General features: G+C 36.7%; 1 protein-coding gene across 1 annotated transcript in view; it reads right to left on the bottom strand.

The window, feature by feature from the left end:
* Window positions 1-17669, bottom strand: part of ANKAR (ankyrin and armadillo repeat containing) — a 95902-nt gene that overhangs the window by 35045 nt on the left and 43188 nt on the right. Inside the window, exons 8-9 of the mRNA XM_036742439.1 lie at window positions 12611-12819; window positions 9811-9915 (exon numbers count right to left, since the gene is read on the bottom strand). Coding sequence (XP_036598334.1) covers window positions 9811-9915; window positions 12611-12819 — 314 coding nt within the window. The remainder of the gene's footprint in view (window positions 1-9810; window positions 9916-12610; window positions 12820-17669) is intronic.

Raw genomic sequence — 17669 nt, 5'->3', positions numbered from 1 at the left:
CTTTGTCTCTTCATATCTGAAATGCTTGTTCATATCTTTTTACTATTTATCATTTGGGGAATGACTTATATTCTTATAAATTTGACTCAGTTCTCTATATATTTGAGAAATAAGGTCTTTATCAGAGATACTTGCTGTAAAAATTTTTTTCCCAGTTTTCTGCTTTCAAAAGTCGTTATTGTTACAAAAACTTTCCTTATATTGAGCCAGAATTAACCTTTCTGTAACTTCTACTTTTTGCTTCTTGTTCTGACCTCTGGATGAAAACAAAACAAATTCAGTCCCTCTTCCATCAAATACCTGAAGACATTTCTATGATATACTCTCCAAATCTTCACTTCACTGGGCTAAACATCCCTAGTTTTCTCAATGGATCTTCGTATGGCATGGTCGCCATTTCCCTCACTATTCTGGTCACCCTTCTTTGGATAGGGTATGTTATCTTTCTTGAAATGTGGCACCAGAACTAAATATAATACTGTCCATGTGGTCTCATCAGAGCAGAATACACTGGTACTGTCATCTTTTTTCTGGTCAATTGTGGCTTAGTGTAGCCAAGGATATTATCAGCTGTTTGGTTGCTTTATAGTTCTGATCATTTGTTTTGATATTTTCAGTCTTATAGAACCCGCAGATCTTTCTTTTATTACTCAACCAATTTTCTGTTCAAGACATTCCACTCTGTACTTCTGAAATTGATTTTTTAAACCCATGTGGAACTTTATATTTATCTCCATTAAAGTTCACCTTAAATAGATTTAACCTATCCTTCTAACCTATCAAGATCTTTTTAGGATCCTAATTCATCCACTGTCATCTGATTTACCAGTTTCATGTCATATCCAACTCTATCTAGCATGCCATCTATTCCTTCAATAAATTCATTTATTAAAATGTGTATAGTATAGGAACAAGGACAGATTCCTGAAACATAGTACTAGACATCTCCCAACAAATGACATTAATGACTATTCTTTGGGATTAGTCATTGAATCAGTTCTGAATCTGAATATGCTTTTAGCTTACTTGTATCTCTTCTCCTTGTACACAAGGATAGTATGAGAGTGTTTTGTCAAATGAGTTCTTGAAATCTAAGTATGCTACGTCTGTAGTTTTCTCCCTAATCTACCAGTTTAGTAAAACTGTCAAAAGAGGATAGGAAGTTAGTCTGACATGACCTGTTCCTCATGTAGCCATGCTGATTCTTAGTGATCATTACTCCCCTTTCTCATTGTGCACAAAACAATTTTTTATGATCAATTCTAGAATTTTGCTAGAAATTGACATTAAATTCATTGGCCTATAGTTTATAGACTCCACCCTCTTTCTTTAAAAAAAATTTTGAACATTTTCTCTTCTTCAGTTCTATAGCATCTCTCTCATTTTTCATGACCTTTCAAAGATCACCAAAAGTGGCTCAATAAGCATTTCCACTTCCTAGTTTTCATACCCTAATTTATACTTCTTTGGGGTCTGTTGATTTGAACTTTTTGAGTGCCTCTAGTTCTTTCTTCCCTTCCTCTCACTCAGCTTAGCCTACAATTCTCTCTTCTTTTCCATGTTTGGTCATCCCATCCATCTCACTCAAAAGCCTTATTGCCTTCTGCCCTTCCTTATGCCCAACATAAATTAAAAGGCAAACCTCAACTCATTCTGTGTTTTCATGCTACTAAGATTATCCTTCCCAGAAAGGGCTGTTCTTTTATATCCATCCTCTGTTCTTGCTTTCACCTTCTATGTGTCTTTTAAGAGTCTCAACTGTTCAGTGAATTTTCTGTGAATGCCACATTAGCTCCTGTAGATAGCTCCCCATTTTCTTTGTCAGAATTTTTCTCTATGTCTTCAAAACTTCATTCTTGAGTACTTCACTTTCTTCTTGAGCTTATGTACCCATGGAATTTTATTCCATGTGTTCTTTTCTGTGCTTTCTCTGAACTCTTGGAAATACGCTTTTCCAAAATTGAAGATTCCTATCAGAAAAATCTCACTTAATTGTCTTCTACCACAAATTCTAAGATGGAGTGTTCACTTGTCCCCAAAGTTACCATAATATGGTAACCAGTTGGGCAACCAGTTCCTCCTTGTTAGTTAGAATCAGTTCCAGAATGGCTTTCACCAAAGAGGCAGTTTCAACAGGTGTCTAGATACTTGAAGTCCCCATTAATACTGTATTATGAATCCACATCAGGTTTGGTTCCCAGCTTGTATATCCTGGTCCTTATGTCAAAAGGTCTGAAGTACACTCCCATGAAAATATTTTCTATTTTTTCCTTCAACAAAATGCTTTCCACTGTGCTTTCCCATTTCAGTTCCTGGGTTTGTTCACATGCATTTATTTTCTTCATATATAGTTCTACTCTACTGCCACCACCACCTCTACCTCTACCTCATCCTTTTTTTGGTATACATATCCCATTCCTTTTGAATAGCATATACTTCTCCGAAGTCATTGTCCAGTCATGAGTCCCATCCAACATGTCTTGATGATATCTATTCACTCAAAATTTCTCCATCTATTTCTTTTCTATCCTTCTCATTTGTATTTTTTTTTTAGTTTCTTTTAATTTATTTAATATATTTAGTTTTCAGCATTGATTTTCACAAGAATTTGAATTACAAACTTTCTCCCCATTTCTACCCTCCCACCCACTCCAAGATGGTGTATATTCTGGTTGGCCCATTCCCCACTCAGCCCTCCCTTCTTCCACCCCACTCCCCTCCCATCCCCCTTTCCCTTCTTCTCTTGTAGGGCAAGATAAATTTCTTTTTTTTTTTTACTTTTGAAATATTTATAGGAGTTCATTAACAATTATAAAAAATGAATTAAATATTTTAATATCCCTCAAACTCATCTAGCTCATTGGTAAATTCACTTAGTTGATCAGAGAAATAACCACTTTTGTATAACTTTACATTATTAATAACAAAATAATAAAAAGTTCACAATTATGTGGATAGACTTTGATAAAACATTTGAAAATAAATTGAGCATAACCAAATCAATAAACATATAGGAAAATATGGTTTCTCCTCAATATAATTGAAAAGTCTCTTTATGAACTTAGAGCTAGTTATTTTTTTTTATTGGCTATTTCCCCCTCTAATTTCCTTATTCCTAAATACCCACTTCTTTTTTTCATTTTTTTTTATTTTTTTAAATTTATTTATTTAACATATTTAGTTTTCAGCATTGATTTTCACAACAGTTTGAATTACAAATTTTCTGCCCATTTCTACCCTCCCCCCAACTCCAAGATGACGTATATTCTGGTTGCCCTGTTCCCCATTCAGCCCTCCCTTCTGTCACCCCACTCCCCTCCCATCCTCTTTTCCCTTCCTTTCTTGTAGGGCAAGAAAAATTTGTATGCCCCATTGCCTGTGTATCTTATTTTCTAGTTGCATGCAAAAACTTTTTTTTTGTTTTTGAACATCTGTTTTTAAAACTTTGAGTTCCAAATTCTCTCCCCTCTTCCCTTCCCATCCACCCTCCCTATGAAGTCAAGCAATTCAACATAGGCCACATATGTATCATTATTATAACCCTTCCACAATACTCATATTGTGAAAGACTAACTATATTTTGCTCCTTCTCAACCCATCCCCCTTTATTGAATTTTCTCCCTTGACCCTTTCCCCTTTCCAAAGTGTTTGTTTTTGATTACCTCCACCCCCATCTGCCCTGCCCTCCATCATCCCGCCCCCTTTTTTTATCTTCTTCCCTCTTCTTTCCTGTGGGGTAAGATACCCAATTGAGTATGTATCGTACTCCCTCCTCAGGCCAAATTTGATGAGAGCAAGATCCACTCATTCCCCCCTCACCTGCCCTCTCCCCTCCTCCCCCAGAAATGCTTCCTCTTGCCAACTTTATGTGAGATAATCCACCCCATTCTATCTCTCCCTATCTCCCTCTCTCAATATATTCCTCTCTCATCCTTTAATTTTATTTTATTTCTTTTAGATATCTTCCCTTCATCTTCAACTTATCCTGTGGCCGCTCTCTCTCTCTCTCTCTTTATATATATATATACACATACATATATACATACATGCACATTCACATATATACATATATATATATATACATAAACATGTATATATATGCATATTCCTTTCAGCTACTATGATATTGAGGTCTCATGAATCATACACATCATCTTTCCATGTAGGAATGTAAACAAAACAGTTCAACTTTAGTAAGTCCCTTATGATTTCCCTTTCTTGTTTACCTTTTCATGCTTCTCTTGATTCTTGTGTTTGAAAGTCAAATTTTCTATTCAGCTTTGGTCTTTTCACTGAGAAAGCTTGAAAGTCCTCTATTTTATTGAAAATCCATATTTTGCCTTGGAGCATGATACTCAGTTTGGCTGGGTAGGTGATTCTAGGTTTTAATCCTAGCTCCATTGACCTCCGGAATATCGTATTCCAAGCCCTTCAATCTCTTAATGTAGAAGCTGCCAGATCTTGGGTTATTCTCATTGGGTTTCCACAATACTCAAATTGTTTCTTTCTGGCTGCTTGCAGTATTTTCTTCTTGATCTGGGAGCTCTGGAATTTGGCGACAATATTCCTAGGAGATTTCTTTTTGGGATCTTTTTGAGGAGGCAATCGGTGGATTCTTTCAATTTCTATTTTGCCCTGTGGCTCTAGAATATCAGGGCAGTTCTTCTTGATAATTTCTTGAAAGATGATATCTAGGCTCTTTTTTTGATCGTGGCTTTCAGGTAGTCCAATAATTTTTAAATTATCTCTCCTGGATCTATTTTCCAGGTCAGTGGTTTTTCCAAGGAGATATTTCACATTGTCTTCCATTTTTTCATTCCTTTGTTTCTGTTTGATAATATCTTGATTTCTCATCAAGTCACTAGCTTCCACTTGCTCCAATCTAATTTTTAAGGTAGTATTTTCTTCAGTGGTCTTTTGGACCTCCTTTTCCATTTGGCTAATTCTGCCTTTCAAGGCATTCTTCTCCTCATTGGCTTTTTGGAGCTCTTTTGCCATTTGAGTTAGTCTATTTTTTAAGGTGTTGTTTTCTTCAATATTTTTTTCAGTATTTTTTTTGGGTCTCCTTTAGCAATTCATTGACTTGTTTTTCATGGTTTTCTTGCATCATTCTCATTTCTCATCCCAATTTTTCCTCTACTTCTCTAACTTGCTTTTCCAAATCCTTTTTGAGCTCTTCCATAGCCTGAGACCAGTTCATGTTTTTCTTGGAGGCTTTTGATGTCGGCTATTTGACTTTGTTGACTTCTTCTGGCTGTATGTTTTGGTCTTCTTTGTCACCAAAGAAAGATTCCAAAGTCTGAGACTGAATCTGAGTATGTTTTCACTGCCTGGCCACGTTCCCAGCCAACTTACTTGACCCTTGAGTTTTTCAGCGGGGTATTACTGCTTGTAGAGTAAAGAGTACTTTGTTCCAAGCTTGAGGGGATGTGCCATTGATTTCAGAGCTATTTCTATACAGCCAGCTCTGCCACACCAGCACTCCTCCTTCCCCAAAAACCATCAACCGGCACCTGATGAAAATCTTAAGCAGGCTCTGCACTCCTGCTCTGATCCGCCACTTAATTCCTCCCACCAGGTGGGCCTGGGGCCGGAAGCAACTGCAGCTGTAGTTCTGTAGCTGTACCACCTCCGCTGCCCCCAGGGTGGTGGCTGAACCGAGAACTCTTTTCACTCTGTCCCCTGCAGCTTTTCCCACTAACCTTCTCTGTTGTCTTTGGTGTTTGTGGGTTGAGAAGTCTGGTAACTGCCATAGCTCACTGATTCAGGGTGCTAGGGCCTGTTCCGCCCCGCTCCTGGTCTGGTTGGTCCTGCCGCGGCCCACACTGGGTCCCACTTCCCTCCGGGCTCTGCTCCCCTCTGCTCCGTGTGCGATAGACCTCATCCAGTGACCATCCAGGCTGTCCTGGGCTGGATCCCTGCTTTCCTCTGCTATTTTGTGGGTTCTGCAGTTCTAGAATTATTTCAGAGCCATTTTTATAGGTTTTTGGAGGGACCTGGTGGGGAGCTCATGCAAGTCCCTGCTTTCCAGCCGCCATCTTGGCTCCACCCCACCTCATTTGTATTTAGACGTAAATACTATTCCCTTTCTTAGATATTGTCCTTGTGAATTATTTGTCTTCTCTTCTGAAATTTCTCCCTTTATGTTGTACCTGCTACTCTCTATGATGTTACGTTTTATGGATATTTGTAAGCAGTTTTCTGTTATCTTCCATTTTGACTTTTAGACCATATGAATTGGGTTAGAAAGAATTCACATTATACATATATATATATATATATATATATATATATATATATATATATATATACATATTTTACTCACCCTTGTTAGGTGCATGCCATCATGACCAAGAAACCATCTTTCCCATATTTTAAGCCTGTATCCAGAAATCTAAATCCCATTGCCTCTCACTTTCCTCCCCCTCTACTTCAATTACTTCTAGCTTCCTGTGTTCTGAATGGCTGATCTTGACAGAGGTGTGACCTCTGGATAAGTGGAGTATTTCTGTACTAAAGTATTCAAAATGTATTGGTTATGAGATGAGATTTTCAAGCAAAAATGTTTATTTGTAGGGCCAGCATTATATTATTCTCAAAATGATACTTTTCCAATGTAATCTTATTTTAAATCTCTTATTTGTCTGTAATAGTCATAAATGAAACCTTTTATTTTTACCTAACCCACATACTTCCTGCTTTTTTTTATAACTTCTTATATAATTTTTTACATTGCCTGAAAAATTCAAGTAATGTGGGCATTTTCCAGTATTGTAATTTTCTGTCTACTAAAAAGGCAGGAAGATAGCCACAAATTTAGCACATATGTACTAAACAATTCTAAATATGCTAGATACAAGGTTAAATCCGGACCTGCTTCAGTAATGCAATTAAGTTTGGAAGATGAAGGTTGGCCTTTCTAGAGCCATCTTGAGAATTTTGGTCCACTTCGGAAGTGGGACCAGGGAATTTTAGAACCAATCAAACCAAAGGGTTCCTGTACCACTAGGTAAGTTTTCCAAGACAAACAGGAAAGGACTTTAGGACTTCCAGAGCCACCAACTTACTCTTCTTTTCAATTTCAGGCCCAACAGGAATTCTCTCTGTGTCTTCACTAAGTGGTCATCCAGACTTTTCTTGATGACCTCCAGTGAGGAGGGATCATACTACCTCCTCCCAAGGTAGCCTATTCCACTTTCAGGCAGTTCTAATCATTAAGAAATTCTTCCTCATGTAGCAATGTTCTGACCCCCATCTTCCAGAACAAGCCTAGCTACGTCCTCATAGTTTTAAGAGTTAACCTGTAGAATTTGGGAGTGATTCTTCTCTAATGCTATCAGCCCGAACTCCCAATCTGACGTGACCTCCACTGTTAGCCACCACTAATTAATGCCCCACTTGTATTTAATCATAACTTTTAAGTTAATTAGTTAACTTTTAAAAAGAGATATTTATTCTGAGGGTATAAGAACAGAAGTTTGTAACCATTTCCTCCTAAAACCTGGGAGAAAACTCTCCCTTCTGCCACCTCAGACTTTGACAAGAGTAGGCTTAAAATTAATGCAGTTCCAAATATCGTTCATCCCGTGAAGTTCATTTCCCAATGTGGAATGGCTGATGAATGATAAGTCTGAACCTCTGCTACCGCTAGATTGAATTAAGCCAATCTCTCAGGACTTTGCTCCTCACTGTCAGGTTTCTGACAAATACCAGCATGTATTCCAGCTCTTGGAATTTTGGTGACTCACCTTGCTGACCATTCAAAGCTCACAAGATCATAGCCATCTCTAATGCCCTTCACCTAAAAACATGAAAACAATAAACAACAGAAATAGAAACCAGAGCTGAGTTATGCATTCTTGGTTTCATGCCAGTGCCAGGTGAGAGATGGCGCAAGGCTCTTCACTTACTCAGAGGACCACAGCAGTTCATCCTCCTCCTCTAGGGCCAGCCAGGCTTGGAAAAGCTAGAACCAAGAATTTTTGCCTTGGCTATCAAATGCCTTTTGGATGTATTCCTCTTCCAGCTATGCAGCTAATCAGCAGTCCATCTCTTGATCGTGTGGTTAGTAGACTGGAACTAGTTACAGAATATCTGCACATGCTCCAAACTGGGGAGCAGGATACTTCCATTACACAATATAATGACTTTCCACAAGCAGGCTCCTCAGCCTCTTCCCATACCCCAACCTCTGCCCATTATTCTCAAGTCAAATCTAAACTATCTTTCTGTAGCTTCCTCCCCTTACTCCTAGTTCTGCCCTTTAGGGCCAAATAGATGAAGTTAAACCCCTCTTTTTCAAGACATTTATCCAGATGCTTGAAGACTACTCTCATTTTCCTCATAAGCTTTCTCTTCACCAGGCTAAGCCTATTTAACTTCCTTGAATCAATCATTTTATGTCATGATATTCATTCATCATCCTGGTCACCCACCTCTATCTGTGTGCCCTTCAGTTTATCAATACTCTATTAATTGTGATATTCAGAATTGAATGCAATATTCCTGATATGATCTATCTAGCACAAAATGCAGTGAGACTATCAACCCCTTGTTTTGGACAGTATACCTTTCTTAATGTAGCCCTAAGTCCACAGTTCACAATCCAGTAAAACCCCAAATCATTTTCATACAGTTTATCCCCATCCTATCCTTGTGAAACTGGTTCCTTGATTCCAAGTGCATGACTTTACATTTATCTATATAAAATTTATCTTCAGTCCATCATTTTAGCCCATCTAGATATTTTTGGATCCTGTCTCATCCTGTGTCTTAGCTATCCCTCCCAGTTTCAAATCTTCTAAAAATCTGCCACTCTATTGTTTAAAATGTTGAACAGCCCATGGCCAAGGACAGATCCTTGAGGCATATCACTAGAGACTTCCCAACAAACTGATATCTACCAGTTAATGCCAGTTCTTTGGGTCTGGCAATTTAACGAGTTCCGAATCCATTTAATTGTACTGTTGGCTAGTCTGCATCATTTCATCTCATGTACCACTTGTTGATGGTGCAATAACTGTCCAGTAACTGGAAATGCTCAAACAGAGGCTGGATACTCATTTAGTATGAATGTGATAGAAGTAGTTCCTAAATTAGGCAGAGAGTTGGGCAGCTAGGTGGTGCAGTGGATAGAGCACCAGCCTTGGAATCAAGAAGACCCAAATTAAAATCCAACCTCAGACACTTGTTAGCTGTGTGACCTTGGGCAAGTCGCTTAACCTCTGCATGCTTCCTCATCAATAGAATGGGAAAAATAATAATAATAGCAATTAACCTTCCTGGCATGGTGAAGATTGAATGAAATAGTAATTGTGAAGTACGTAGCACAGTGCCTGGTGCATAGTGAGTGCTGTAGAAATACTAGACAAATTATTATGTACAATATACCAATATTATTACAGTTGAGACACGTGGAAAATTACAATTCCCTTCCCAAAGTAAGGTTTTATGCTAATAAATGAGCCTAGAAATAGAACAGAAACATGTTGGGACATAGGTGTTAAAGAAACATTTGTTGAAATTAATTTGTTGCATTAAAATATATGAAGTAATGAGCCAATTTTATGTGTTGAAAAAACGTGGAATTCCACAGAAATTGAATCGGTATTATTCCAAGAGGTTACACTTCTTCCAAGGTGAAAAGAAGATAAAATTTACTTTAAGTATTCTCTTCTTCCGTAACCAAATAATTAGGCAACAATGAAGCTATTTTAATGAAGTCAACTTAGCTATAAAGTGCCACCATGTAAATTAGTAAATAGTAGAATAAGTAAAAATGAATTACCAGTTTGTCTCTTTTCATATTACCTGCATTTAAAATACACCTCCAGTAGTTTTCACTTGCCAAGCAAATTACTTCCAAGGACATGATCGCCATCATCTTCCGTTTATAACTTTCAGATTGCAACATTTCTGATGGGAGTTCAACAGAAAAATTATAAAAATATGATTCCATAAGATACGACTGTGTGATTAAGGCTTCCTCTACACGGACAAAATGAAGCAGGAAATTGGGGTCATACTCACCAGCTCCAAAAATCAATGAAGCTCTTACCTGTGCATGGCCCTGTACAAGATGATGAATAGACTGACATGGTGTCTGATCTCTAAGGTCTAAGTTATTTAATAATTCAAAAAGAAGGGGGAAAGTGGCCTTGCTATTCAGGAAATTAGCATTTTCTTTGGTCTGTCATCTAGATTGATTTTCCAAATGACTCAAATTCATAAGAACACCATTCACCTCTCCAATTTATTTGTTAAGATAAAGTTCAATGAATGGCCCAAACTATATTTTTTTCAGCGGGGGGAGGGCCAGGCAATTGGGGTTAAGTGACTTGCCCAAGGTCACACAGCTAGTGCATGTCAAGTGTCTGGGGCCAGATTTGAACTCAGGTCCTCCTGACTCCAGGGCCTGCTCTATTCACTGTACCACCTAGTTGTACACCCCGCCCCCCCACAACTATATTATTGTCAATGAATTTTGTTCACTGTGCTTGGGATTTGTTGTCTGTTGTTGATAAGATACTTTTTCTGCCCTTAAGAAACTCATGATCCAAAAATGAAAATAATGTACAAAAAGATATATTTCTAATCAGTTCTTAAAGTGAGAGCAATGATATAGCAGCATGATTTCCCTTTTCTTCCTACATCCCCACCAATCTTCACCCTCACACTTCTTTAATGAATCCATGTCTGACTCCTCCAAAACCATCTGACTCCATTAAAACCCAGCTTCTCCTGGAAGCCATCCCTAACTCCATCACTGTTGGCTGTGAGTATTCACTCACAAGGAGTAGAAAGCCTTTAGGGCTGTTCCAGTAGTAGCAGGCCTTAGGCAATTGTGAAACCTGGATTGTCACTTTTTGTCCATTCTCTGTTCCTTTTTCTTACAAGACTAGATTATCTCTAAGGTCCCTTTCAGACCCATTTCTATGATTCTATGGTGGTAGACATTGGCAGGCATCTCAAGCTCAATATATCTCAAATGCAACTCATTATATTTCTTCCCCAAATCATCCCTCTTACAAATATCCCTGTTTCTATTAAGAAACCACCATACTGCCAGATACACAAGTTTGCAACTTCAAGTAACCTTGATATTTCTCTCTCCTTTACTCTCCATATCTAAGCAGTTGCCAAGTCTTGTCAATCATATCTCCACAGCTCTCATATCTGGGCCCCTTCTCTCCACTCTTATGGCTATCGCCTTAACTCAGTTCCTCATCACATCTCACCTGGACTATTGTAATTGCCTTCTAATTGGTCTCCCATATTCCAATCTCTCTTCTCTCTAGTCCATTTCCATATAGCTTCCAAACTGCTATTACTAAGATACAGATATAAATATTTCATTTTTCTATTCAGAAATAAGTAATTCCCTCATTTCCAGGCTAAAATGTAAAGTCCTTATCCTGATATGTAAAGCCTTCTACAATCTGACTTTCTTGTACCTTCCAAGTCTTATTTTATAATATTCCTTTTCTTGAATTTTCCTTTCTAGTCATACTGACTTGATGACTATTTCCTATATGCTATAATTAATTTCCTCCCTCTTTACCTTTGCACAGATCGTCCTTTAGGTCTAGAATGCACTTTCTCCTCTCCTCTGACTCAGAATCAAGCCACAATTCACGTCACCTCCTAGGTGAGGTCTATCCTGAATACCCCAGTTATTAAGGCTTTACATTTTTTGAAATAACATTGTTTTATTTCGTATACACTTCATTTATACTTATCTATCTATGTATAGATCCTATGTCATCTCCACTAAGTATGATACAATGTCCTTAAGGCCAGAGACTGTTTTGTCAGTGTTTCCCAGTGGCTGTCATGATACCATACCAAGAGCAGGTGCTTAATAAATGTGGAGTTGAATTAAATCACCAATAAAAAGCAAAACCCAACACAATTATGTTGCATTTTGCCTTATTGGTAAAAGTTTTATTTTGCTAAAAGGCTATTTAAAAAATAACACATTCACTTTGCATCTACTATCTCTGATAAGGATCTGTTATCCAGGAGATACAGGGATGTATCATAAATATGTACCAAAAGCCTTTCCCCAATGTTTATGTGAACAAAGGATACAAACAAATAGTTCTCAAAAGAATCCTAAACTATTAAGAACCATACGAAACATTGTTCTAAATCACTAATAATAAAAGAATTGCAAGTCAAGACAACTCTGAGATTTCCTCTTGCATCTGACAAACTAGCAAAGAATGCCTAAGATGGGAATTGTCAATGATAGAGAGGCTGAAGGAAACAGGTACACAAATATTGGAGCTATGGATTTGTCCATTCATACTGGAAAGCAATTTGCAATCATTCTAAGAAAGTAACTAAAATGTCCACAGGCTTTGACCCAGATATACCACTTCTAGGCACATGCCCCAAGGAGGTAAATGGTTTAAAAAATACATAAATATATGTGTGCAAATATATACTTGTATGTACAGAGAAATGAGTTATATAAAAACATATATTAATTTTTTTAAATGTTAAATAACATGCAGTTTATTTGTGGGCCCTACTTCAGAGTGAGTGCTAATCATTAAAGTGAGTAACAATTTCAAAATTTATTTGAAAAGAAAATGTTTCTACTTACCTACCAACGTTTTCCATACTGGGAGTTCAGGGACATTTAATTCTATAATATGCTTCAAAACTTCTGTGTGAAAATTTAGCACTGACAAATGAATTATATTATTTCCTTTGCTGTCTGTTTTTTTCCAATTAGCCCCGTGAGAAAACAAATAATGGACAGTGTCCAACGCTCCAGATGTGGCAGCAAGTAGTAGTGGGGTACACTGATTCCTGAAAAACACAGGAACACACTGCAAGAACATGGCACAATAATTAGGGTACAGAATGTTAATCACATTTGCTTTTTCACTTAAGTAATCTGATTCAAAGTGGTATTTATATAAAATGAAAGTGATCAAAACGTTAGTTCAAATAGTTTTAGATATTGTCTGTAGTATAGTATTGTGTGTTCTTCACAATGCCTAAGCCCTATTCTTCTCCTTCCAACTTCCTTAAGCAATTGTATCCTGCCAGCATAGAAATCTCCCTCAGTCTTCTATGAATATGTTCTTCTGTCTACAAACATGTTCTTTCCTTCTTTCTCTTTATTTATAACTCTCTTGCCTCTACTCTTCCTATTTACCCCGACCTGTCACTTCATTGCACTTCTACTGCACCTCTGCCCACTTCTATTCTCCTTGAATTTGCCTCTCAATCACCTCCTATGCCATATAGAAATTCTATTCTGTTCTGGGAAATGCTTTTGAGTCCATCTCATCTCCTACGTCTACCTCCTCTAACTGACTTCTGTGGACACTTAACCTTTTCCTTTTCCCCATAATTCAGTGCTAAAGGAAGACAGATTGTTTGTATCTGTATTGTTTGTATTCTTTGTATTACCAAGTTCTTTTTACACCACTGATCATTCTATCTCTATTATCCCTCCTTTCCTCATTTGAAGCCCCTATCAATCAGTTATACCACTTTCTCCAAATCCTCTACTACTGTCATCATGTACTACCTTCTACTACCCTCTTCTACATTCTTCAGTGACTTTAGGACCTGACTTAAGGTGTTTATTTATATTGTTCCATTCCATCTCATTATCATGCTTAGAAAATTACTATATTCACATTAATGATTTGACACCCTTGCTGTTTCTTAACCTCCTTGGTTCCATCTGCAATTCCCCACATCAAAAACATACCAGCAAGGAAAATGCCTTTGACCTCAGTGTTCTGTTCCTCATATCTCAAATTTGATAATTCCTCTTTTCTACCACAACACCAACATCTCTCCAACTAGCTGAGATACATTAAACTAGCTTTTTACCGTCACCTTTGACCTCCAATTACTTAAACTTTCCTATTTATTTAGTCTCTTAATTATATCTAGTTCTTATAACCACAAGTAACTATATGTTACAGTCAGCAATTTCAACACTAATTTCAATACACTAGGCTCTCTTAACCCCTGCACCCTTAAATTTCTGCAATATCCCAATGCCAAACCCTGTATCTCCCCTACTGTTCATTTTTTTCGTATCTATTTCTAGGAACACAGCTGTGTTGATATATTAAGTCAAGGAGATATGCCAACTTGGCCCACTATAAAGTCATGGTATCTAATATGAACTGGGCTCTCATGATTGCTCTGTAATCTTAGATCCATTTCTTGTTGGTTATTTAACTTCTCCATTTTATTCATCAAACAAATTACCTTTTATTATTTAAACGGTGCTGTACTAAATGCTGTGAGGTAGGGGTGTGTGTGTGTGTGTATGTGTGTATGGTTTAGACATGGTACTGCCTTGAATACCCTTACAGTCTTTTAAAGGAGATAAAATGCACACACAAATGATGTTATTTTGATTAGTTCTACCTATTGTTTAAATTATGGCACCCGACATGAATATTTTTTTCTTCTGCTTAATCTATTCTAACTTCTTCAAATAAGTAGATCTTACCTACCCATAACTCTTCTTCATTCTGCCACTATTATCTCCCTCAATCCTGAGCCAAACTTGCCCTTCTCTTTCTCCTTCTATTCTGCTGTTAATCCATACCTGTCTCTTGCAGGAAACAACAGTTTAAAAGCAGAAGAGAGAACTTCTGGTTAGTGGTCACTAACAAACTAACAAATGTTTAAATCTGAGGAGACATTTGAATGGCTTCTGCCATGGGAATTCATCCCACCATTTCTTACCTCAGTGTCTTTGTTCTGTGCAGGAATTTCCTACATTTGGAATGAAGGTGAAGGGAATGACATGAACCAAGGCATGGGGTGGGAAAGTTTGAAGTATGTACAAAAAAGGCTGATCTTTAATTTTTCCATCCGAATTAGCTTTTTCTTTCCCCTCTCAAACTCTCAAGAAGTTACTAACAAAAAACCCCAAAACTTTCCCCTGGTCCTGCCACTCTAATGAGCTATAATCTGATTTTCTCCTTTTCACTGCCAAATTTCTCCAATGATTGGTTTACACTTGCTGGCTGTACTGCTAGCTAACTTCAATTCCCAGTGCTTTTCGTAATGATCTCCAATGATTACTTTCTTTCATTTTTCCTTCTGATTGATCTCTTTGCAGCACTGGATACTGTTAGGTATGCCCTACTTCTAGAAATTCTCTACTTCCATCATACTAGAATGGTTATTTCAGTTAGTTTTATCACCACTGCAGTGGTTCCCTCACTGGCTTTTCCTCCTGCTCATGTCCTTTAAATGTAGGAATTCCCTAAGGATCAGTCATTTGCCTTCTACCCTTTAATCATTACATTCTCTTTCTTGGAGATTTTATTCATTCACATAGCTTCAACTAACAAATGTTTACAAATGTTAAGACTTAAGTCTGTATTGTTAGCCCTGATCTCTCACCCAACTTTTATTTCTGCATTTTTGGTACCTGTTGATCCTTTCCATTGGGATATCTTGCTATCATCTCACACTTAAAAACTCTAAAACAGAAAGTATCACCTTTCCACCAAAATTATCTCCTTCTTGACTTTTTTGCTAATTCTCCCAGTTACCCAGTCTGAAAAATTTTGAGTCATGTCCCTAGAACATGGCCAGTCTGAGCAAGTATATAAAAATGGTGATATTACCCAAATAAATTTATAGATTCAGTGTAGAAACAGTCAAAACACTAATGGGATGCTCATAGAAGCAAATAAAGAGTTGACCAGATTTAGGGAACAAACAGAAAATAATAGCTAAGGGATTTTTTAAAAAAATTTCAAAAGGAAAAAGGTGAACCTGTACTACCAGATCTCAAATTGTATTTTAAAGAGGTAATTATTAAAATTATCTTCTACTGGCTGAAAAATAGAAAATAGATCAATTGAACCAAATGATTAATTCAGGAGACCCAAATACATGCAATAGACTTGAGTTGGATAAATCCCAAACCACAAAACAGTATTCAATAAAACTTTTTTAAAGCAGCATTATGATTAAAAGTAGTATTAAATCTTCATCTCACTCTGTATATTGAAATTCCAAGTGAGCCAGTGATCTATTTTTCTAATTAGAAAAATTTAGAAGAATATTGTATGATATCACCATTGTGGAAAGGAGGAAATTTATTATTTATTCAACAAATAGAAGACATAAGAGTCAAACTAAATGGATTGAATTATATTAAAATGAAGTAGTCAGGATAAAAAGAAAGTTAAACTATTTGCTACACACATTTCTGATTTTTTAAAAAGAAATGATAACATTTCTAACAAAATGACACAAGTTATGAATAAAATTTATTTCCCAGTGTTGAACAGGCACTTTTTTAACAAGTTAATTTATTTATTTTTAATTTTCAACATTCACTTTCATAAGTTTTAAATTTTCTCCCCCTTCTTTCCCTCCTCCCTCCCCAAGAAGGCATGCAATCTGATATGGGCTCTACACATACATCCCTATTGAGCATATTTTCACATTAGTCATGTTGTATAGAAGAATTATAACGAATGGGAGAAACCATGAGAAAGAAAACAAAACAAGACAAAAAAAGAAAATAGTCTGCTTCACTCTGTATTCTGACTCCATAGTTCTTACTCTGGATATGGATGGCATTTTCCATCATGAGTTGGAATTGTTTTAGGTCCTTGCATTACTGAGAAAGGCTAAGTCTACCAAAGTCAGTCATCACACACTGTGGCTGTTACTGTGTACAATGTTCTGGTTCTGTTCACTTCACTCAGTATCAGTTCTTATAAGTCTTTCCAGGTTTTTCTGAAGTCCGCCTGTTCATCATTTCTTATAGCACAATAGCATTCTATTACATTCATATACCACAACTTGTTCAGCCATTCCCTATTGATTAATGGGGATCCCCTCAATTTCCAGTTCTTGGCCACCACAAAAAGGGCTGCTATAAATATTTTTTGTACATGTGGGTCCTTTTCCTATTTTTATGATCTTTTTGGGATATAGTCCTAGAAGTGGTATTGCTGGGTCAAAGGGTATGCACATTTTTATAGCCCTTTGGGCATAGTTCCAACTTGTTCTCCAGAATGGTTGGGTCAGTTCACAACTCCACCAACAATGAATTAGTGTTCCAATTTTCCCACATCTTCTCCAATCTGATAGGTATGGTACCTCAGAATTGTTTTGATCTGCATTTCTCTAATCAGTAGTGATTTAGAGCATTTTTTCATATGACTATAGATAGCTTTAATTTCTTCCTCTGAAAACTGAACAGGCACATCTTGAAAGAAGAATCACAAGTTATTTATAATCACCTGAAAGTTTATTTATACTCTTTAGTTAATCAGAGAAATGTAAATGTAAACAACCCCGAAATGCAATATTAACATCAACCAAATTAGTAAAGATAGTTAAAAATTATAAAATTCAGTGTCTATAAAAATATGAAAAATAGGCATATAATTATACAATTAATAATGGAAATGTGAATTGATACAATCTTTTTGGAAAGCAATATGATAAAACATACTAAAAGATATGTAATTGTTCATACTTCTTGATACAATGATCCCAGTACATAAGAGCTATAATTTTAAAATATTATTGAAAGCAAAAAAAAAATTAATTGTACCAAGAAGATTCATGCCAACTTTGTTTAAAATAGCAAACTACAGGAAGCAACGTAGGAAGCAGTTACTGGAGAAATACCGAAGAAATTCTAG

Source organism: Trichosurus vulpecula, chromosome 2, assembly GCF_011100635.1.
Source record: "Trichosurus vulpecula isolate mTriVul1 chromosome 2, mTriVul1.pri, whole genome shotgun sequence".
Lineage (NCBI taxonomy): Eukaryota > Metazoa > Chordata > Mammalia > Diprotodontia > Phalangeridae > Trichosurus > Trichosurus vulpecula.
This window is presented reverse-complemented; position numbering and strand designations above follow the sequence as displayed.